The sequence below is a fragment of the Diabrotica virgifera genome, chromosome 3, assembly GCF_917563875.1.
Source record: "Diabrotica virgifera virgifera chromosome 3, PGI_DIABVI_V3a".
In the NCBI taxonomy this organism is placed as follows: Eukaryota; Metazoa; Arthropoda; class Insecta; order Coleoptera; family Chrysomelidae; genus Diabrotica; species Diabrotica virgifera.
In genome coordinates this window covers 68,570,173-68,593,954 of record NC_065445.1, presented here as the reverse complement: position 1 = coordinate 68,593,954, position 23,782 = coordinate 68,570,173, and the positions used below count along the sequence as shown (strand labels likewise).

The 23,782-nt window shown below is 33.6% G+C and overlaps 1 protein-coding gene across 3 annotated transcripts in view; it reads right to left on the bottom strand.

Annotated features, from left to right (window-relative positions):
* Positions 1 to 23,782, bottom strand: part of LOC126881114 (protein cereblon) — a 68,368-nt gene that overhangs the window by 42,925 nt on the left and 1,661 nt on the right. For all 3 annotated transcript variants that reach the window (XM_050645163.1, XM_050645165.1, XM_050645164.1), the window contains exons 2-5: positions 23,629 to 23,690; positions 21,960 to 22,156; positions 10,584 to 10,874; positions 7,760 to 7,863 (exon numbers count right to left, since the gene is read on the bottom strand). In XM_050645163.1, coding sequence (XP_050501120.1) covers positions 7,760 to 7,863; positions 10,584 to 10,874; positions 21,960 to 22,156; positions 23,629 to 23,690 — 654 coding nt within the window. The remainder of the gene's footprint in view (positions 1 to 7,759; positions 7,864 to 10,583; positions 10,875 to 21,959; positions 22,157 to 23,628; positions 23,691 to 23,782) is intronic.

Sequence of the window (23,782 nt, the reverse complement as noted above, 5' to 3'; positions counted from 1 at the left end):
CATACTATTGACGTCATCGATCTGTGCGTAATGACGTAATCGATGATTTTTTTACATGAGAATACGGGTCGTGTGCTAGCATTTGAAAGGTTATTCAATTCTCTATTCTACACTGCACATCATAGAAAACGGGCACCCTAAAAAATGGGTAATTTTTGATGTCGCGTATCTCCTAAACCTGTTGTCCGATTTAACTGATTTCTTGAATATGTTATGGCCTTATTCTTTGTCAATATCCCTGTAATAATATTTTTGTTAAACAGGTAAATTTTCATTGTATACCGGGTGTACGAATCGAACTGTGTTTTTTTCTCAAAGTTCGCAACACCCTGTGGAATATTCTAGCACTTATAAAATACTAAAATTAAAACCCAACTATAGCCTCAGATTTTCTTAACATTCTGTTTTTTTATTCATTCGCTTATGTTGGATAATACAAAAGTTCTGTACTTTAACAACTAGTCATGTTCTTCAGCAGTATAGGTTGTTTGTAAATAAGTGCGACAAACTTTAAGGGGCAATTCTGCATGAAAAAATAATGACCGTTTGCTTTATAAACTTATGTCTGCAAATGCTTCGTTTACGAGATACGGGATGTTGATTTTTTTTTACAAACTGACGATTTATTTTATTGCCCTAAAACCGGTTGAGATATGCAAATTAAATTTAGTAGGTTTTAAGAGATAGTTCTTGTGAATTTTTTGACTTGCAATTAAGAATTTTATATTCACTATTGGCGTGCATACGGGTAATATGACCTGCCATTGTAATATAACTGTACATGTAATATAACTGTCATTATTTTTTAATGCAGAACTACCCCTTAAAGTTTGTCGCACTTGTTTAGAAACATCCTGTACTGAAAAAGAACATGGCTAGTTGTTAACGTACCTAACTTTTGTATTATCCAACGTAAGCGAATGAATCAAAAAACAGAATGTTAAGAAAACCTGAGGCTATAGTTGGGTTTTAATTTCAGTATTTTATAAATGCTAGGATATTCCACAGGGTGTTGCGAACTTTGAGAAAAAAAACACAGTTTGATTCGTACACCCGGTATGCAAAGAAAATTTACCTGTTTAGCAACAATATTATTACAAAGATATTGACAAAGAATAAGGCTATAACATATTCAAAAAATCACTTAAATCGGACAACAGGTTTAGGAGATACGCGACCTCAAAAATTACCCATTATTTAGGGTGCCCGTTTTCTATGACGCGCAGTGTATATAGTAATATAAACAATAACATAATAATTTATACAGGGTGTCCAAAGATTTTTTTAATTAAATTAATTGACACAAAAAGAAGAATGTGTGTAATTTATTTAAATAAAAAAATTTCTTTGAACACCCTGTATAAATTATTATATTAATGTTTATACTACTATATAGAGAATTGAATAACCTTTCAAATGAGCCAGCAGACGACCCTTATTCTCATTTAGAAAAATCGTCGATTACGTCATTACGCTCAGATGGATGACGTCACTAACTTCAAAGTATAATTATGGCACAGTATAAAGAGGTTCCACAGTAGAACCACTCTCCGAAAAATTGGAAGTAAAATCTTTCAACGCGCAGAGCGGCTGCGCATATTTCCTGGTCGCCCCAGAACCATTCTTCGATTGCTACTCGCGTAGAAACGTACGGGTTAACAGTGCCGTATTTTGCTTAAACTGAGATAGTTTTGTAAATAATCGTTAGTATTGTGAAGTTGAACATGAGTGAAATTCGAAGTGGTATTAGTCGGTGTTCAGCGAAAATGTGCCAGAACAATTCAAAAAATTGTTACAGTTTTTTTTCGATTTCCCAAGGAAGCTGATAGGTACGTATATACTTTTGAATTAGCTTATTTAACCACCTTAACAGAATAGCATCAATTATTATTGGAAATAGTAAAATGTTACGTGCAGTTTTTTAAATAGTTCAGATACAATAATATGTTTACAACGAAGAAATATTTTCTAAAGATTTTTTGATATATATTATATGTTTATATATATTTTATATATATAAATTCGGGTTCAAAACGTCCTCCGACGTTGTCCGATGCCTTGTTGCCAATATTTTCTATCATTGCAATTTTCATCTTCTAATCCTCGTACACTCAATGATCGTCTTACTCCTTGTATCCACGTCGTTCTTGGCCTTCTTCTTTTCCTGTTGTCTGTAGGTATCCATTTCATAATTTTCTTTAGCAGTCTCTCCTACCCCATTCTCTGAACATGTCCGTACCACGTTAATTGTTTCTTCTCAATGCATCTATGACCGTTTCCTGTAAATTCATTCTTCGCTTTACTTACCTCGTTCATCCCGGTCCAATCTCGATGTTTTACTTGATCTTCTTAGGGCGTCCATCTCGGTAGCTTCTGTTTTATTTTTTTGGTGTTCCTTTATTTTCCATGTTTCGGATCCGTATAGCATTGTGCTCTTAATCATGGTGTTGTATACTTTCATTTTTCTTTGTTTCCCTATTTCGGTACTCCACAAAACTCCGTTCAATGATTTAATTATATCTCTAATTATCGTTCTTTCTTTATTTATTCTGCTCTTAATTTCTGCATCGTCTGTATCTTCTTTGTTGAAATTAATTCCCAAATACTTATACTTATCACAGCTAGTTATTTTCTGATTATTGTCCAATATCATATCAGTTGAATCTTCACCTAGGCATAAATATTGTGTTTTTTCTACATTCACCTTCATACTATATTATATATTTATGAAAGTTAATAATAGTCGGAAAATTTAGTGTTGCCTAAATAGTAAGTAAATCTAATTTATTTTCAGAGCACGAAACTGGGCAATTTTGTGCCAGAGAGAAGATTTGTTAAACAAGAAAACAAACATAAATTTGAACAGATTATGCAGTGTGCATTTTGAAAATAGTATGTTTTCAAATAAAACTCGGACAGTTTGTGTAAAAACGCAGTACCACGTTTATTTCCTTCAATAGAAGACAGTCCAAACCAACATTCTAATGTTGATCAAGGTGAGTTTATATGTTTGAAGCTGAAATTTCCATGTAAACCTAAGAATGTTCTGCTATTTATATTGTTGACGTACAGATTTGTTGCATTGTAGTATTGCAATAAATTATAGCTTGTTTACTATGTAAACAACTTTTTTTATCTTTATCTTTAAACAACTTTTTGATCTGGAAATACCAAGCTGCCCCTTGAAATCTATCTGCTCTATACAAAAATATTTAAGCTGAATTTTCACGTGGAAATACCACAGTAAACTGTGGAAATGGAAATACCATATATTGTCGAAATAAAAGACGGTATGCAACTTTCTAAGAAATTATAATCCATTTCCTGCTATTCTCTTTGCTATTTCTATTGTTGGAATACAAATTTGTTGGATTTACATTTGTTGAATATTTTTTATTTCAAAATAACAAAAGGCTTCCTTGTACTTTAAAAAAATAATTCAGCTTGGTAATAAAAAATTAAATGTTGTAGATTGTAGATATTTTATGTGCAATATGCCACTTTCTTCATATAAGACAATCTATAAACTTCTGTTGTAGGTGATGAAAATAGTTTTGATCCAGTAAATGAGGAACAACGGGAAGAATTAGCTACCGTACCGCTAGGTGGAGAGGACAGCGAAGTTGTTCTACAAAAAAATCAACAAACTCAAACTTTAGAAAGTGTATCGACCTATAGCCCTAAAAAAACAAGCTAAGAAAAACAATTGCAAAACAAGAATTTTTGATTAAAAAAAAATTGCAAAAACTATAAGATTCTGGAAAACCCGATTATCTTAAAAACGTTACATTGGAAAATTATAAATCACTAAAGGATAAATTTTGTTCTGCCAATAAAAATTTAGCTAATTTTATTAATATTCAATATATTATGTACAATGTATTAAAAACCATTGAGATTTAAAACTTGCGCAATACCGTTGAAATATAAACATTGAATTGTAATATTGTTTTTCATGTATTAAACCTTTTGTTTTTGTAATATTAACATTTAGTAAGAACATCTGGACATTTAAATATGAGAAGCCGCATTTTTTATTTTAATAAATAATAGTAGTAGGCCCAGAAAGTTTTAGTACGGCTCTGTAAGGTTAATCAAAGGAGCGTGCGGCCTCCGCCTGCATCCACCACTGGTGAATTACCAATTTCGTGCTTTGCCGGTATTACTTCTTGAGAACAAAGCGCCGACAGAAGAGTGATTTTACTGTGGAACCTCTATATACTGTGATTATGGCTTATTCCCAACTAAAATAGTAAATTGCATTAACCCTAGAACCATAAAGCAAGAAACCCATTATGAACAGCCAGCACGGCACAGCCCGGCACGGCACAGGACAGTCCAAATTCATTTGTATAGTTTTAAATGCAACGTAACCCATTATGAGCAGCCAGCCCGGCCCGGCACAGGCCAGCACGCAAACGGAACGGCCGAAATTCTCCGAGTAGAATAAAATCCGTTGGAGTCGAACGGCCTCAACGGCCAGTCGGCGCCAGTGTGTCATAATTGTTATAAAATATTATATTGTTGATTTTTTAATTGAAAGCGCGTTGTTTCTTTTGAAATAATATGGACGAACTTTTAATTGAGAGTGTCAGAGAATACCCATTTTTGTATGATGCATCGGACCCAGGTTATCACGATAGCAAGAAAAAGGACAATGCATAGGTACAAATATCCGAACATTTTGATCAATGGACAGGTACGTACATTATCTTTTAACCATGAATTCGTTTTTTTAACATGATGCATATTCATTAAAATTGTGTAGTTTATGCCTTTTAAAAACTTTTATTTTACGATAGTTTTTAAAATATATCATAGATGACATGATGCGTTTCTAAAATAAAATTAAAACAATACATAACATTTTTCTCCTATATAGAGATGGGCTAAATTATGGAATAAATTCATTTTCTTTAAAATGGACGGCTTTGGAGAAAAATCCCGAAACACGTCGATTTTTATTTTTAAATTACAATTTTTTGGCATATATTTCATACTAGTGACGTTATCCATCTGAGCGTGATGACGTAATCTATGATTATTTTAAATGGGAATATGGTTCGTGTGGCATCTCATTTGTGGCCAAAAAATACTTTTTTAATTAAATTAATTGACGAAAAAAGAAGAATGTATGCAATTTATTTAACTCAAAATACTTTCTAATGATGTCAGAAAATAGAAAAAATGTTTATTTGGCAAAAAAACATTGCTTTTCGCTTAAATTAAATGTTCAAACTGTCAAGAGGTAGGTGGGAGGCTGTTTGTGATTTAATTTAAGTGAAACGAAATGTTTATTTGTGAAATAAACATTTTTTTCTATTTACTGACAGCAGTACAATGTATTTTGAGTTAAATAAATTACATACATTCTTCTTTTTGCGTCAATTAATGTAATTTAAAAATTATTGTTTTGGCCACCCTGTATAAATAATGATATTATTGTTTATATTACTGAATAGAGGATTGAACACCCTTTCAAATGAGATGCCACACAACCCCTATTCCCATTTAAAAAAAATCATCGATTACATCATTAAGCTCAGATGAATGACGTCTCTAGTATGAAATACAGTGGAACCTCGATTATCCGTCAGGGCACCGGACCAAGGGTATGACGTATAATCGAGAAGACGGTTAACAGAACATTAAAAAAATAAAAATCATACTGTTATGGTGACACACAGATATTAACTAATAATTTGTGTGATGTACATTTTTATTTTCGGCTTGCGATTCTAAAAATAGAGCTATAAAAGTACAGTCAAACCTCGATATTACGGACTAATTGGGGGAACGGGATGTCCGTTAAAACCGAAAGTCCGTTGTATAAAAATAGGTTTAAAATCAATCAAATTTTTTTTAATTATGTGGGTACTGTATATACAAATCTGTAAGTTAAAAAAGGAATAAAGTTTTGTTCACTACTTTTTTACTTTTCTACTTGATCTAAAAACTTTCTACAATATACTTCATTTGGTTGAAGAAATTATTCACTGATTCATGGGTTGAATAAGCGATGTATTTTTTGGCAAAACATACAAAATTAAAGTTGCGATCTTCGGAATTTAGAATACTTTCAGGGGGATTAGCAGGAGCATTGTCTAAAAGCAATAAACATTTCACCTCTTTAGGCAGTGTTACCAGTTTCTTCTCTTGAAATTTTCTCACTGCAAGTACAAATCCTTTAAAAAGAAATTTTTAAAAATATCTGGTGAACCATGCCCTATTAGAGCTGTAATACGAAACGGGCAGATGATGCCTTTTGATGATTATATCTTTGACAACACTAGGTTTAAGAGATTTACCAACAATTATTATAGTAGTCAATCCATGCGATCCATTGGCATTAGCACAAAGCAGTGCCGAGTTCGTGTCCTTGTTGTCTTTCCTTCTAGAATTCGATTTTTTTTTTGCATTCAATTTTTTTTACATTTGATCTGATTTTTTGTCCGTTATATCCGAAGTCCGTTAAATAGAGGTCCGTTCTATCGAGGTTTTACTGTATGGTATCATTTATCATTACCTATTTAAATTGAAATTTAATCCAGAGCCCTGAATAAGAACAAAAATTATTTACATAAAAAAATGCGGTGATGGCATAATGCACGTGTACATTTCAATGAATTTCGTTTGGCTTATCGCAATGCTCAAACAAAATGAATTGATGACTCAATTTTTACTTGTGTATACAATATAACTTAATGGACCCTGACGGTTAACAGAGGTGACGGATAATCGAGGTTCCACTGTATATGCCAAAAAATTGTAATTTAAAAGTAAAAATCGACCTGTTTTGGTATTTTCTTCCAAAGCCGTCCATTTTAGAGAAAATGAATTTATTCGATAATTTAGCCCCTCTCTGTATATATTTTATTAATAAAAATACATTATCATTTATGGCAAATGATCATTTTTCCGGTGCCGTGCCGCGCTGGCCGTTACAAATGGGTTTTTGGACGGGCCGGCCTGTGCTGTGCCGTGCCGGGCTGTGCCGTGCTGGCCGTTCATAATGGGTTTCTTGCTTAAGGTGAAATTAGTGGAATGATTTTCACAAGGTGTGGTCACCGGCGACTCGAAAATATTTTTTAAAATAAACGGCATTTCAATATTTTTCAAACTTATTTAACAAAAGATTTACTAAATGATTCGATTTCTAATCAGAAATTGTATTGTTATATAACAATAAGCAAAACTAATATACTGAGTGAATCAAAATATAAATGCACTTATATTTGACATTTACTTTTTAGGGTGGCAAAAGTAATTAAAAACCAAGTTAGGAGTTGAATAGATTATTTTATATTATTTACAATCTTTACAAATACTAAATCGATGTTCTGTACATATATTCTTTGCACAGTAAACACAAATAAGATGGCGTTTTCTATTCTCAGATGGGGTCAAAAATCAGAAATGTTCTGCAAATACGACTAATGTGAACTTTCATAAAAACATGCATCACCAGTTATGAGTCAGGTGAAATACTGAAGGTAGATGGGCAGACAACATACAGGTTCATCAGAATCACGCACACGTAAAAAAAATTTGTGTGGTGGGGTCACCGCCGACCCCACCTTGTGGTTCTAGGGTTAAGAGGCCATAAGAAAATATCTTCAGAACAATAAAATATAGAAATATTTTATAAATATGCTTGAAATAAAAATATTGCATTTTATGCATAGGTTAATCATATTACATATCACCCCCCCGCTCACCCCTCACAATAACAATAAAAATTTATTTTTGAGAAACTTACCTGCACTGTAATGGGACAGATATTTAAGGATTGACTTAACATAGTAGCTTATTTCATTGTTATCATAAACCCAAGAAGAAAAAGGGAATTGTGCCAAATGATACCTGCGACAAGAAACATGACATGTGTGTAAGAAATAAAATAAAATTTATATGTTTTAAAATCCACAAGGAAATATTTTCCTGCAGCTGGCTGTATACCATTAATCACAAAAAAATTATTGAAAAATTTTTAATAAAAGGTACATATTTATTCTTCTTCTTCTACGGCACTGCAGCCCAAATTGAGCCTTGGCCTCCTTTATTTTTTGCCTCAACTCTTGCATGTCTGTGGCTGCTCTTCTCTATACACGGACTCCTAAAAGGGCTTGTGCGCCGCTGTTTACTGTGTCTTCCAGCGTTTTCTTGGCTATCCAACCGGTCTCTTTCCCTGCATTCTAGCATTCAGTGCTCTTTTTGGTAGCCTATCCTCTCCCATTCTTATCACATGTCCGGCCCATTAAAATCTTTGTATTCTAATGAAGTCTGACAGGGGTGCTTCTTTATAAAGTTGATAAAGTCGCTGTTGTATCGACTTCTGAAGATTCCGTTTTCCCTCACAGGTCCTAGTATTCTCCTCAGTACTTTCCTTTCGAATGTGTCGAGTTTGTTTTTGGATGTTTCTTTCAGGACCCAGGCTTCACTACCATAGCATGTTATTGGCCGAATTAAAGTTTTATAGATTCTCATCTTTGTATTTCGGTGGACACTTTTAGACCGAAATATATGGGAGAGGGCAAAATAAGCTCTGTTTGCCTGCGTTATTCTCTTCCGTATTTCTCCGTCTTCTGCTCCGTCGGCATATATTTCTACTCATAGGTATGTAAACTTTCCAACCCATTCAATGTCATCTTCATGTATAATGTTTTGTGGGGCTATATTTCTTCTCGTCTGAGTCATTATTTTTGTTTTTTTCTGTGTTAATTTCCAGACCTAGCATTTTTGTTTGTGTTTTTAACTCTGCGTATGGTTCCTGTGTTCCTGTTGATGTTCTACTTATAACATTAATATCATCGGCATAAGCGGCCAGTTGAACCGTTCGGTTGGTCAGTAGGTTTCCTTGTCCAGTTTGCATTTGCCTAACCGCATACTCCAGTGCCAGGTTAAACAATGTTGGGGCTTCCTGCTTTAGTCCCTGCGAAATTTTGAAAAAGTCTATCCGGTGGTTTTGTATTCGTACACATGCCTGAGTGTCATCCATTGTGGCTTTAATGAGTCTTATTAGCTTGTGTGGTATTGCCAATTCAGCCAATATATAGTATAGTTTGTTCCTTTTGACTGAGTCGTATGCCTGTTTGAAGTCTACAAACACGTTGTGAACATCAATATCGTGTTCCCATGATTTGCTCAAGATTTGCACATATTTATTAAAAACCCTCAAAGGGCTAAATCACATAACGTTTTCGATATACATAGATCATTATCAGTGCTGATACAGGCTAATCAGATGCTGAGCCACCAAAAATACATGGGTAAAAACCCTTTAAAGTTACATTATTATTAATAAATCCAAGTGGTGGATAAAATTATTATAGATATGGCCTTTGGCATCGTATGACTCCCCACAAGGCACGTGGCTTGCTTGTTTGAAGTATACATATGTCGTAGGTCTATATTGTATAAAGAAACAATGGAGTTTCTACCCACCGTCCGTAATGTAAGAATATATACTTCAGACAAGCAAACCACGTGCCTTGTGGGGAGTCACACAATGCCAAATGCCATATTTTTATATTTTATCTATACGAATTTTATCCATCACTTGGATTTATTAATAATAATGTAACTTCAACATATTTTTAAAACATTTAAAGAGTTTTTACCTACGTATTTTGGTGGCTCAGCATGTGATTAGCCTATATCAGCACTGATGATGACCTATGTAGATCGAAAACGTTCTTTTTTGTTCATTTAGATGTAGTCCTTTGAAAGTTTTTAATAATAAGATATACCGTTTATAAAGGATTTTTCCATAAATTTTTTATGTTTTAGTTTTTTTTAATATTCTTTTTCTGCCAGATCTTAAAGTTCATACCAAACCCTTCGTTCAGTGCATCATAGTTTGTCGAAGTCTCTCTATCGTCATTATTATACATAGAACTCAGAAAATTATTTATTCGTTGTATTTCAACATGTTATCGTAGATTAGTATATTTCAACATTTTATCATTGAACCGAAAGAAGGGTTTGGTATGAACTATACAAATATTATAAAAATGTATACCATTTTTATTCAGTTGCAATGCGAAGCCAAAACTGTCTTAATTTTTACTTAGGTTAGAGAGCGCAACCAGCACTCTTATCGACGATTTTACCTCTTGTTAGAGGATCTTCAGAGAATGCATAGGCTGCTATCTCTACTCCAGGTAAACATTTTCGACATCCATTAGTCCCCATTGCAACTGACGTGAAGGTAGTAGGTGCGTAGCGGCATCTGCTAAATGAAAGTCTAAGTTTTTCAACCTAATAAAAATATTTGTAAAATAAAATACTTTTAAAAGATTTTTAATAGAGTAAAAAAAAATTAAATTTAACTAGGTCCATTTTCCGTTGGAACTTTACCAAGCTGTAGACGGGGTTGTGAATTGTAACTTTTTAGAATTCCCTCTTGTCTTCACTGCCGCATCCATATGGCTTGCAATTTTTAGAAGCCATGGAGGTTGTCACCAGGAACATGGTCCAATAAGTTTTTCAATTAAAAATCTTTTAAAAGTATTTTATTTTACAAATATTTTTATTAGGCTGAAAAATTTAGACTTTTATACAAATATTGTTTAGTAACATACCTTCTATACTTGTAATTTTTCTTTACGTCATTAAAATCTGTAGACGTAAACAGTCTCTTCTGTTTCAAATTTAGCATCTGCGTATCACAAAGAGGAGTTGATATATTAGGTTCGGGTAATATTTGTACAGTCACTTTTTTCAGTCTACCGGTTAATGCTTTTTGCTCCATTCCGGGCACAAGCATGCATCTCTGTCTTCCGCGTGCTTTGATGCTGAGAGCGTAATGTTTATCTTGCGTTTCAAATACTTCCATTGTTACGCCATATTCATAAACACCAGTGTGATTTGCACTAAAAATTTCATTAAGTTAACATACATATGATGAGGAACAATGTAGCGCATTAGTTTAACACGTTCGCGGACAAAGCGGCATATGCCGCTCTACTTTCTGGGACAAAGCGCGATATCCCGTCTAATGTTGAGAACGGCCAAAACGCAAAGCGGCTTACCACGCACATTTTTGTACATAAAATACTATTCAAGCACCTTAGGTGTCCCAGCAAATAACATAAAATATTGTGAACTGTCCGTGTCGGTCAGTTTAGCTTTGAAATATTAGACGTGTGTTAGGCGGCGAGCACGTGGTACTATATCACTTCATTTTTGTTGTTTTTTGTTAGTGTTTTGTTTATTTTGACTAGATTTGTTGGAGAAGAATAAAAGTAAGTAATTGTTTTATTACGATTGTGTTATTTAGTAATTTGTATGCTGCTTATCAGTAGTAGAGACAGTAATAAAATGTTGAGGTTATATTTTCGGTAAATATACTATTTTTTGTTTTTACAGAAAATGGATTCTAGAGAAGAAGCAAGGCTTCTTGGACTTATGGATGAAGTGAGCACAGATGAATTTGAAAGTTCTGAATCAGAACCTTATAGCTCTGATGATGATTTACAAGATCAATCATATCAACCCAGTAGTGGTGAAGATTCGTTGGCAAACGAGAATCTGTTTTCAAACGAAAATCACGAAGACAGAGTTGAGCCAGAAAATGACGAAACAGGTAATGATATACAAAATTTGCTAGAGGTGGGCGATGTTGGAACTGATAACGAGTGGGATGATATTGCCGCAGATATTCCAGATTTTTTGTTTGACGATTCCCAAAGTGGCCTTCATCTTAATTTTGACACAGATACTCCTAAAGCTACAGACTATTTTTTTAAATTTTGGGATCAAGAAATTATGCAGCTAATTCTTGAATCAATGAACAAATACATTGAAATATTGACTAATGTAAATAGGCCCAAGCAAAAATACAGCAGACAAGCATCCATTAGGCCATTTACTATGGAGGAACTTCAATCATTTTTAGCTATATGCATATTACAGGGTCAAATAAAATACCCCTCTGTAAGGAAGTTGTTTTCAATGAATCCACTTTATTATGCACCAGTTTTTCATTACACTCTATCTGGTAGAAGATTTGAAGAAATGCTGCGGTGTTTTAGCTGTGCTTGTAAAGAGGAAACAACAGGAACTGATCCACTGAAAAAAGTCAATCCTCTGCTCGATAAACTATTACTCAATTTTCAAAAAGCTTATTACCCTGCAGAAGAAATGTCACTAGATGAATCATTGCTTCTCTTTCGTGGTCGTCTGAGTTTTTGGGTGTATATCAAAGAAAAAAAGCGAAATATGGCATTAAGTTCTACGAGCTATGTACAGCAGACGGATACGTATTGAATATAAAAATTTATAAAGGAAAATCCGAAGATGTAGAAGGATTATCTAAAATTGAGTCGTTAGTACTGCAACTTATGGAACCTTATTTGGATAAAGGCCATCATTTATTCCTTGATAACTTCTACAACAGCATTTTGCCGTCAAAATCCCTTTTGGAAAGAAAAACTCATTCTACAGGAACTCTTAGACGAAACAGAAAAGGAAATCCAAAAGCTCTTGTAAACACCAATCTAAAGAAAGGAGAACACAAATGGCGAAGAGACGGTAGCATCTATATTTCAAAGTGGAAGGATAAAAGGGAAGTACTCTGCATAACAACCAAATATCACCCAAAACTTATAAATGTACAGAACAGGTTTGGAAAGACAGTAATAAAATCTGAAGAAGTTGCCAGGTACAATGAGCAGGAATAGATAGGAGCGATCAAATGGTGAGTTATTATTCTTCTCCATGGAAAACAGGTGGTACAAAAAAGTGATGTTTCACTTACTGGATGTAGCTATATGGAATTCCTACTATGCAATGAAGAAGCACAAAAATGTAAAATTGACCCTTTTGGAATACAGAGAAAATTTGGTAAGAGAATTATTGAACATTCCAGAAGATATGAATGATGGGAGAAAACTGATGCATAAGGGAGCTTTGCACGGTGGAAAACGACCTCGAATGGAAGCGAATATAGTTGTCAACCCTAACAATGAACAACACTTTCCAGATATAATTCCACACCCTACAGACCCCCGCAAAACTCACCATGTGAGGTGCAAGTGGTGTTTACGAAACAAAAAACGCAAGGAAACCAGATACTTGTGTAAAACGTGTGCCGATAAACCAGCACTTTGCATTGTACCGTGTTTTGAACTGTACCACAAAAATTAAATTTTTTAATATAAGCGTATCTCTGTATTGTATTTTCGTTATAAGGATATTTCTTTATTATTTTTTACAGAAATAAAGATTTAGTTGCATTTACTAATCGAGAGCGGCATGTACCGCTTTGTCCAGTTGCACAACTTTTGTGACATATATGGACATAGCGGCATTTACCGCACCTTGTTTTTTTTATAAAAAACAACCTAAACATTCTAAAATATGAAACTACTTTTTTATGACAGAAAAATAACAAATTTTAAGATTTTTACAAGTGTGTTTTTTGCGACTCCCTATAAAAACTAGGTGTCCGCGAACGTGTTAAGTTTTACTACTGATTCCAGACTCTAATGAAGCAAGAAAATTTTGTCTTTCTTGTAAAGAAGTACTGCCGTGAAATATACACAACCAAACTTATATGGAATGACCATGTATTTGAATCCTGCAGCTTTTGGAAGCTATGGGTGTAAGTATTTAAGTTGAAACGATAAGAAGAAGAGTTTGTGTAACCAAGGACTATATAGCAGGAGACAGTTACGGGATCCCGAGTTTTCCAGGCAGAACAAGATTCATCATTCTCTTTGCCTTATCTCTACGCAGGATCGGCTTCCCTAATTGCATTTCTCCACACAATTTTATTTTGGGTCATATCAATGTTAATCTCCTTTACCAACATGACCTGCCTTATCGTCTCCCCCCAGGTCTTCTTTGGTCTTCCTCTCCTACTCCTTCCAAGAATCTGCACTTCAGCTATTCTTCGTATTGGGTGATTAACGTCTCGACGTTGAACATGACCAAACCATCTTAACCTATTCTCTCTCATTTTGGCAAAAATTGGTGAAACACATAGACTTCCCCTAATATACTCATTTTTAATTTTATGATTTTTTGTCACTCCACTCATCCATCTAAGCATTCTCATTTCCGCCACATGCATTCTTTGTTCCTCTTTCTTTTTCACTGCCTAACATTCAGTTCCGTACATCATAGCCGGTCTTATGGCTGATCGGCCGCGGTCCCGATTAATCCGAGTTATCGAGGTTCCACTGTAGTTTTTTTTGGAAAGCCAAATTCTTGCATCGCTGTCCACAGTCTAGCTCTGCATACTCTTATCAAATGCTTGTTTAAAATCTATGAACATCTGATGAAGATCACGATCAAACTCTCAGTATTTTTCCGCTATCTGTTTTTATTGTGAATATCTGGTCAATAGTAAAGCGACCCGGTCTAAATCCGCATTGATAATTTTCACGATTTCTTCTGTGTATGTTTTGGTTCTTTCTAGCAGGATGTTTGCAAGGACTTTGTACGTGGTATTTAGGAGTGTTATTCCCTGGTAGTTAGTACATTACTTTTTGTTTCGTTTTTTGTGGATTGGTGCAATAACTCATTCTTTCCATTCATCTGGTATACAATCGCTACCTGGGGCCTTACTATTTTTAGTACTAGTAGGTACACTTTAGAAGACCGAAAATAATCATTTTTTTCAAGTTTTTTAAACTCTTAGAGAGTACAAAAAATATATATTTTTTCATTTATGCACGTACACGAATATTGTAGAGGGAGCTAAAGTCGAAGCGTCGAAAAATGATGGCGGACAGTTAATCTCAGGATTGGGATATTTGAAACAAAAAAATCGTAGTGCATTTGAAAAAGGAAGGCTTCTTACGTGACAATTTACCACAATTGGACCAAAAAATAAAAAATAAATATTTTTTAACCATGAAAAACTGGCGATTTTTTCACAAAAATGTTTAAAATTTCCGTAAAATCTTTTTTTTTGCAGAATATTTTAATAACGGTGGTAAATTGTCACGTAAGAAACCTTCCTTTTTCAAATGCCGTACGATTTTTTTGTTTCAGAGATCCCAATCCTGAGATTAACTGTCCGCCATCGGAACTATTTTTTTTTCGAGGGCTCGACACTGGCGCCCTCTACAATATTAGTGTACGTGCATAAATGAAAAAAGATATATTTTTTGTATTCTCTGAGAGTTAGGTATTAATATGTAAAAAGTTTTATGTTCATTTTTAATACCCGTGTTGAGCTGCCCCCCCCCCCCCACTTGCAAAAATCAAAAAATAAATAGCCCTGATTTATGAGCTATTTATGAGCTCTCATATTCCGCAAACTAAAAATTTTGAGCTCGTTCCACTGAGCAGGAATTTGATACTTTAGTGGGGGGGGGCTGAGTCAGCCCCCCCACTACTTAAAAATAGGAATATTGAATCGGTTTTTGCGGCAGAATTACGAGCTATTTATGAGCTCTTGAAATTATATAGTTTCGATTTTTGAGCTCATCCCCTTCACCCCCAAACAACCCTTTAATTGATTTAACTTAAGAGAAAAATGCTGAGAAAACTTAAAATATATCGTATTGCGGATATAACTCCTATAACTTATATACTCTAAGAATAAACTATTAAATCACGTGCATTTCGATTATTGAGCTACAACCCCTTCGCAAGAAAACCACCCTATCTTCCCGGCTTAAGAGAAAGTTGTACTTAAAATGCATTAAACTAATTATTTGGCGACGAAATATCATTGAATAATTTATAAGCTTCCAAATTACGCGAATTTAGATCAGTAATTTACAATTTATTTTGTATAGTGCAGTCACTGAAGGTAAAAATCAACGATTACCTTCAATTTCGGTGAACCTTCATCGATTTTCACGAAAATTGGTCAGTGGTTAGAGGATACGTCAAGAAACAAAGGTGACATGGTACCACCTTGCGCCTTTACTCTGAGGGTGGATACCGCCCCTTCTCGGGGGTGAAAATTATTTTATTAAAAATAACTGCACAAATCAATAAAAGAAAAAATTAAAAGCAAAATTTATTATATAAAGTTAATAAAATAAGTCAATACTTTTTAAGCTATTAAAGATCAAAGATTTTAATTATTCTTGAAAAAAATGCATGTTATGAAGAGGTCTTTCGTAAATCACTGAAAAACTGTAAGTTTTTACAAAAAAGTTAATAGTAGTTTAATTCGTAAAGCTTATATTCTAAGAATAAACTCTTAAATCACGCGCCTTTCGATTATAGAGCTACAACCCCTTCGCAAGAAAACCATCCCATATTCCCGGCTTAAGAGAGAGTTGTACTTAAAATAATTTAAATTAATTATTTGGAGACTACATATCGTTTAATAATTTATGAGCTTGCAAAATATACGCATGTCAATTATTGAATTGCCATTTTCTTTCTATAGTGCAGTCACTGAAGGTAAAAATCAACTATGACCTTCGATTTCGGTAAATCTCCATTCATTTTCACGAATTAACAATAACAACTTGGAGTTTTAACCTGGGGTATATGTCACCCCTTCTCGGGGGTGAAAATTACTTTATTAAAAATAACCCCACAAATCGAGAGAGGGACAAATCGTAAGCATAATTTGTTATATAATGTGATTAAAATAAATTAATACTTTTTGAGTTATTAGATCAAATATTTTAATTTTTGTGAAAGAAAATGCATGTTTTAAAGCGATTTTTCATAAATAACTCAAAAACTGTAAGTTTTTACAAAAAAGTGTTCATCACTAAAATTGAAGCCAATAAAAAATATAATAAATTGCTAACTTGAAAAACCCTTTAATGTTAATTTAAAGTAAGTTATTGGTAATTAAATGTATATTTTTTTCTGCGACTGTTCAAATCTAAGGATTCAAGCTTAAATAACGGGAAAGAGATGCATTTTATAACACTTAGGTACTAAATACTTATCAAAGTACTTAGAAATACCTATCCAAAATGAGCTTCAGAAAAAGTTGATAGCATCAAAATCCGCTCACCAATTTTCGTGAAAATGAATGCAGATTTACCGAAATCGAAGGTCATAGTTGATTTTTACCTTCAGTGACTGCACTATAGAAAGAAAATGGCAATTCAATAATTGAGATGCGTATATTTTGCGAGCTCATAAATTATTAAACGATATCTAGTCGACAAATAATTAATTTAAATTATTTTAAGTACAACTCTCTCTCTTAAGCTGGGAATATGGGATGGTTTTCTTGCGAAGGGGTTGTATCTCAATAATCGAAAGGCGCGTGATTTAAGAGTGTATTCTTAGAATATAAGCTATACGAATAAAACTACTATTAACTTTTCTGTAAAAACTTACAGTTTTTCAGTGATTTACGAAAAACCGCTTCAAAATATACATTCTTTTCACGAGTAATTAAAATTTTTGATCTTTAATAACTTAAAAAGTATTGACTTATTTTAATAACTTTATATAATACATTTTGCTTATAATTTGTTCTTTTATAGATTTGTGCAGTTATTTTTTATAAAATAATTTTTCACCCCCGAGAAGGGGCGGTATCCACCCTCAGGGTAAAGGCGCAAGGTGGTATCATGTCACCTTTGTTTCTTGAGGAATCCTCTAACCACTGACCAATTTTCGTGAAAATCGATGAAGGTTCACCGAAATTGAAGGTAATCGTTGATTTTTACTTTCAGTGACTGCACTATATAAAATAAATTGCAATTTACTGATTTAAATGCGCGTAATTTGAAAGCTTATAAATTATTGAATGATATGTAGTCGCCAAATAATTAATTTAATGCATTTCAAGTACAACTTTCTCTTAAGCCGGGAAAATAGGGTGGTTTTCTTGCGAAGGGGTTGTAGCTCAATAATCGAAATGCACGTGATTTAATAGTTTATTTTTAGAGTATATACGCTATAGGAATTATATCCTCAATACGATATATTTTAAGTTTTCTCAGCATTTTTCTCTTAAGTTAAATCAATTAAAGGGTTGTTTGGGGGTGAAGGGGATGAGCTCAAAAATCGAAACTATATAATTTCAAGAGCTCATAAATAGCTCGTAATTCTGCCGCAAAACCGATTCAATATTCCTATTTTTAAGTAGAGGGGGGGCTGACTCAGCCCCCCCCTCACTAAAGTATGTATTAAATTCCTGCTCAGTGGAACGAGCTCAAAATTTTTAGTTTGCGGAATATGAGAGCTCATAAATAGCTCATAAATCAGGGCTATTCGTTTTTTAATTTTTGCAAGTGGGGGGGGGGGCAGCTCAACACGAGTATTTTTAATAAAGGTTTTGAGAAAAAAATCTTGAAACATGCTTATTTTTGGTCTTCTTACATAAGTGTACTAGTACCTTAAGCTTTTTGCTTTTGTATAACTAATCGTAAAAAGAAACCTAAAATAATACATATATTTTGGCGCAAATAATGTCTTGTGAAAAGGGATGCACTGAGTGATGTCAATTTAATAGCTTAGTTGCGATTACATCCAGACGATTGGAGAAACTACCTTCGCACAGATGAACTAGTTACAAGGAGTTCTTATCAGTAGTAACTCCTCTCATTACAAAAAATGACACAATAATGCGTATAGGTACATGTTTTACTTTCAATTCACCATAGGCATTCCCGTTTTCTTTATATGACTCAAAGAACTATATTAAAAACTTCTCGGTAAATGAAACCATGTCGATTTTCTATATGATCAACAAACTGTAAACGGTCACACACACTCAACAAGTCGATGAGATCAACTCTGCAGTACTGCAGCAGACAGACCAGTCTGTCTACGTAGGGTGACCAAACGTCCCGTAAAAACGGGATTGCCCCGTTTTTTAACGATTTGTCCCGGCGTCCCGAAAAAGTCTCTCGGGACGCCTAAATGTCCCGTATTTGCGTTAGATTGATTTTATCTGACTATATTTTCTCTCTTTAATTCTTCTTCAATTTCGGAATTTGTTTTCATCCTTATTTCTCCCTCTCTTGTTACATTGTGGTCCAGTATTAATTGTTCTCATTATTTGTCTTTGAAATTTCAGAAGGCTATCTTCCTCTTTCTTGTTAATCGTCGTTGTTTCCATCCCACATGTAACAACAGGTCTTATATAGGATATTATATTTAGAGTCTTGATTCTCAGCAGATTTCTATTCATTCCATATGTTTTTCCGCCTTTCAGAATTCTTTCCTCTGTACTCTATTTTCCGGTTTCCCCTATTGTTACTCCCAAGTAGCTAAAGATGTTCCTATCGTTATGTTTTCTTTTGTGCTGGTTTATCTCCAGTCCTATTGTATTTGTTTCCTTATCTAATTTCCAACTGCTTTCATAAGTTTCATCTTCTTCGTCTTCGCTATGATGACTAAATCATCTGCATATGCTACTAGTTAAAGTTGATATGTAATAATGTTTTTGTTTGCAAAGTTTGTCTTCCTTATGATTACTTTCAAAATCGGATTAAATGGTCTCGGGGAGATAGTGCCACCTTGTTTCACGCCTTTGTTTACATTGATCCCCTTAGAAGTGAAGTTGTTCCGTTGAGCACTGTTAGCATATTGTCTTAATTTTTCTGGTATTCCAACATTCTCTAACTCCTCTATCATTTTCGTCCGATTGATTGTATCAAAAACGCTTTTGAAATCTACGAATATTAGGTGCATTTCTCTGTTGCATTCTCTCGATTTTTGAATTATTTGCTCCACTGTACCTATGTATGAATTAATCGTTGACCTCCCCGGTCTTAACTCATTCTGGTATTCTCCTAATATTCGTTCAGCGCATGATTTAAGTCTCATGTTTAGTACATTTGCTAGAATGTTATATGTGGCGTTTAATAAAGTTCCTCCCGATTTCCTTTTTAAATATATCTATAGGTACCTGTGTTCCAGTCATCTGGTAGTATGTACTTCTTCTGTGAAAATTTCTACTTCGTCGTTATCTTGTACGGCCTTACTTCTTCATCGCAGTGTGTTTCCTTCATAGTGAACAGCATTTTTCGTAATATTCTTCTCATATTCTTCTGTTTGCCTTCAAATGCGGTTTCTCCTTTATGGATTTTTACTCTTGCTGTTTTGTTGCTCTGACTTGTTTGTAAACTTAATTTATTTTATGGTTCTTTATCAATATCCTCCAGCCAAACCAGTCATTTTTCTTCTTTTAATTTGTTAATTTGGCTTTGTTTCTCTCTTATTTCATATTCTTCCCTGTTTTGTTCTGATCGGTTGTTGATGTTGATCCATGTCATTCTGGCCGAGTTTTCTTTTGTTGTCTTCATCGTACGTAAATTGCATATTCAAGGGTAAATTCAAAAGGATTTATAGGTCCCAAATTAGCTAAAAGACCATGTTGTTTCAATCACCCCTACCTGACAAGGTATCACTCCAAGGGGGGAGGGAGGGGTTAAAACCCATTCCCTCAGGAATGAAAAATATACAAAGAATAGTAGGAAAATGTAACTTGTAACTTGTCTACAAAAAAAAGTTCGGTGCCTAAGCCACCTAAAGTTCAATATATAGTATGGTATAACTAGACCCAAACCCAGACATCCAAAGTGAAAGTTATCCTCCAACACCAAATTGGTCTATATGGTTCACATAATGTTCAGAAAAAAGTCACACCATTTTGAGCGTCGGGTTTGGGAGGGGAGAGGAGGAGAAATCGGTAAATTCGTAGTTTTTTAGGTTTTTGGAAATTATAAATCACAGGGACTTCTACCAAACGCCAGTTTAAAGCGGAAGGATGGAAGTTTTTTTTCTGTGAAGCAATGCCTATGCCTATATTCCCGTGGAAAAAAGTTATGGGGCAAAAAACAAAATGACTATCTTTCATGTTTTTTCTTGCTTTTCTTTTGGATATATTTTTGTAAAAAAAATGTTTTTGACTTTACAATGAGATATTTCGATAGTAAATTTAACCTGGAACAATTTTCCTATAGACGTGTTTGCACTAAATGTGCATAGAACTCACTCTAATTCGCCCTGTGCCTAGGGAATAATTCACCCCTTACTAAAGTGCGCTACTGCTCCTTGGATGTGTCCCTTTTTTTCAAGTTTATGATCCTAGTCTACGGTCAAATTGTTCGATTTCGTTGTTTGCACTGTCACACACGATCAAAATCCTTGTAAATTCGTCAAATTCGACAAAGTTAAACAACACCGCAGTACTATGAGTGGCCAGCTTTACACTTGTGTCCAGGGTTCTTTACCCGTGCGTCATCATTTAAAGCAGACGAAATAAGTCGGAAATTTACTAAACGCAACAGCACGTGACAGTAAGTAGCTACTGCTCCGATCACGGGTTAAAATTTGACGTTATCAACTAAATAAAATGTCAAATGTAAGTTTTGCTTTAAAATTTTGGTGCAGAATCACAGCTACATTTGAAGTAGCTTAATAAATTCTTTTAATATCATTAGTGATTATTAAATAAATAAACAATTTATAAAAAAAATTCAATACCATATTTTCTTTTTGTCATTTCATTCACTTTGGCGGAAACTTAACACAACCTTATATTCTTATTCCTTAACTGTCACTTAACAAAACTTCCTTAACAAAATAAAATATACTTACTTACCATAAAATATCAAACTCCAATATAAAATTGGTTGTGAAAAAAACTGTTTGTGTAATATAAAAAACTTCAAAATTCAAAAATTCAACAAAAAATCAGCGAAAAATTCAACAGACTAACAGCCACAAAAGTAAACAAACCACAAACATCACAATGTACTTAAAACCTGAAAACATTCCTAAGCGTCTTTTTTGTACCTACCTATCTCTTTCCAATATAGTGAGACTAGAGCGTTCATAAAAATAACATGTGTTTTTACTTAATAACAGGCGGTAGCTGGTTTGTCTTTAGTTTCATGCGTGGAAGAGAATGATGCTAGATAAAAAGTATGTGTTTTATCTCGCCAGGTATTAATGACGCACGGGTAAAGAAGCCTGGACTCAAGTGTAGGTATTGTTGAATATTGAAAAATTAGATTTTAAATCTTGAAGGTCACATATTTGAGTTTACTTTTAAAACTTACTTTGCACACAACAAGACAAAAACATTCTCCTTTTCGAGAAATTTTTTTATAATTGAGTTTTCCATATAGATATTTATAACCAAAGGTAGAGTAAAGCCAGGAAAGACCATAGTTGTGGTATATATTGCTAATGTGTTGATCACAACTCCATCTTCAAATAGAGTGTATCCTCTAACATTGTCTAGTTTTCCCAAGTACTAAAACATATTTTCTTTGTAAGAAAAGTTGTGTCTTTCTTAACGGAGTAGGTGCAAAATCTTGGTCCAATGCTATTTAAATGCATTCATGTTTTTTCGAATCCTGAGAAAATTAATAAATATTTTTGAAAAATTTAAATGCAGACTGAAAGATTACATTATTAACGAGGGCCGAAAGTCCCATAGAATAAACAAAAAGTTTATTTTTAATGAAATATTTGAAATTAAAAATCACACTAAATTTAAAATAAACATTAAAGAAGTTTTCAGGGGCTTTCAGCCCTCGGTAATAATAAAATAAAAAAAAATGAATGCATTTAAATAGCATTCGACCAAGATTTGGCGCCTACCCCCGTAAGGTATAAAAATACGCTGTGTCTAGGTACACGCTAACGTGTACGCAAATAAAAAAGTTAGGTACACGCCTAAACGTCATTAAGTCAGTGACGTTATTATTTAGCGTGTACTATGACTGGGTTTTTTGGTACACGCTAATTTGAGCCGCATGTATGCTGTGGTATTAAGTATCTGTAAGTATCGCGAGTGTCAGAGTGTGGTTAGAATTTGTCTAATCGCGTTATGTTTACACTTTAATATTGATTTGTAGTTTCCATATTTTTTTACTTGTTTAGTGTTTTTTTTTATTCTTTAATGAGTTTAACAACAGTATGAAAAAGATAAGAGACAAAAATTCGTGATTAGGTAGCAGATGTAATAAGGGTAGCAGAAGTATAATAAGATAAAATATACGGGGCGATTGATTAGTGTGATAAAGCTCAGTAGATCCGCTATAGTAATAGATAGCAATAAAAGTTAGTAACAAAAATTTTAGCAAACTTTGAGCTTTATATTACAAAATTACTAAAATTAGTTAGAAGGTTACAGGCCGTTCGATTATGTAGTGGCAAATCAAACCTATGTTTTTTAAATGGAACACCCTATATTTTATTTTATGTTCGAAATCTTCTTAACTTCCATATCACAAAAATATAAAGGTTTATTATGTTATACAGGGTATTTACAAAGTTATAACCAATTTTCTATGAAGAACGTAACAAGTATGTTTATCGTAACAAGTTCAACTCCCTGTATAAATAAAAATAAACACCACAGCAAAAATAAACACCAATATAAACTGGTATAATTAATTTAAGTATAAAAATTATTTTAGCAGTGATTTATTTTGCTAACCTGAATATATACTTTTATGTACATATTGTTTTATTACAATTAAGTTTGAAACTTATGAATAGTTTTGCTTTCCTTTCCCTTCCCTTAATAAAAATATTTTCTATCAAACAAACAACAAACACTAAATATATTAAAATAGCCTGTAACAAAATATAAAGTCACTGCGCACGCTAAATAATGACGTCACTGGCTTGATGAAGTTTAATTCGCGTGTACCTAACTTTTTTATTTGCGTACACGTTAGCGTGTACCTAGTCACAGCGATAAAAATATCATCCTACCCTGTGTGTTGTAGGTAAATCCAAATCAAAATCGCCTTCTTGAGATATAGGAATATCATCATCTGAAAAATAAACATTCAATAACATGGTTTTCAATATATAGTATGGTATAACTAGACCCAAACCCAGACATCCAAAGTGAAAGTTATCCTCC